Source organism: Echinococcus granulosus (assembly GCF_000524195.1).
Source record: "Echinococcus granulosus chromosome Unknown EG_S00067, whole genome shotgun sequence".
NCBI lineage: Eukaryota > Metazoa > Platyhelminthes > Cestoda > Cyclophyllidea > Taeniidae > Echinococcus > Echinococcus granulosus.
Window position 1 is genome coordinate 393,868 of NW_020170447.1, and position 434 is coordinate 394,301.

Genomic DNA, 434 nt, shown 5'->3' on the forward strand with positions numbered 1-434 from the left:
ATAGCTTCAAACTTACTTGTTTCCTCTTTTCACATTCAAAGGTGTAAAATAGCTTGAATCCATTTGGCTGGAGGAAATAAAATATCCTTTCTACCATTAGACAATCGAAATGGGAACCCAAAGTCGTCGATTCCCCACTGTCAAGGAAAACTTATATAATGCTTGCTTTTGCAATCCAATTCCACCTCTCCCTTAGATTTTACCACCATTTTTCGCTAAATTCCCACCTCATGGTTAAAGGGGAACTTGGAGTGAAGTAACTCCTTTCTACCGAAGCAAGGGATGAAATTTAACAGCGAATATTTGATCATGACTTACTGTCCAGTCAGCTTTTTGCATAATGTGGGCTAATTTTCCTTAAAATATTTAGCATCTGGTGCTTTTGCTTATCATTTACTCCTGAATGTTCCCTCTAGAAATGGACATTTTGCTTG

At 37.6% G+C, this 434-nt stretch overlaps 1 protein-coding gene across 1 annotated transcript in view; it reads right to left on the reverse strand. All coding sequences in view use genetic code 11, as the record gives it.

Annotated features, from left to right (window-relative positions):
• EGR_06996 (hypothetical protein) overlaps positions 1-63 on the reverse strand; it is a gene marked incomplete at both ends in the record, with an annotated part of 6,873 nt that extends 6,810 nt beyond the window's left edge. The window contains one exon of the mRNA XM_024496245.1: positions 17-63. Within this exon, the coding sequence (XP_024349362.1) occupies positions 17-63 (47 nt within the window). The remainder of the gene's footprint in view (positions 1-16) is intronic.
• Between the last annotated feature and the right edge of the window lie 371 nt (positions 64-434).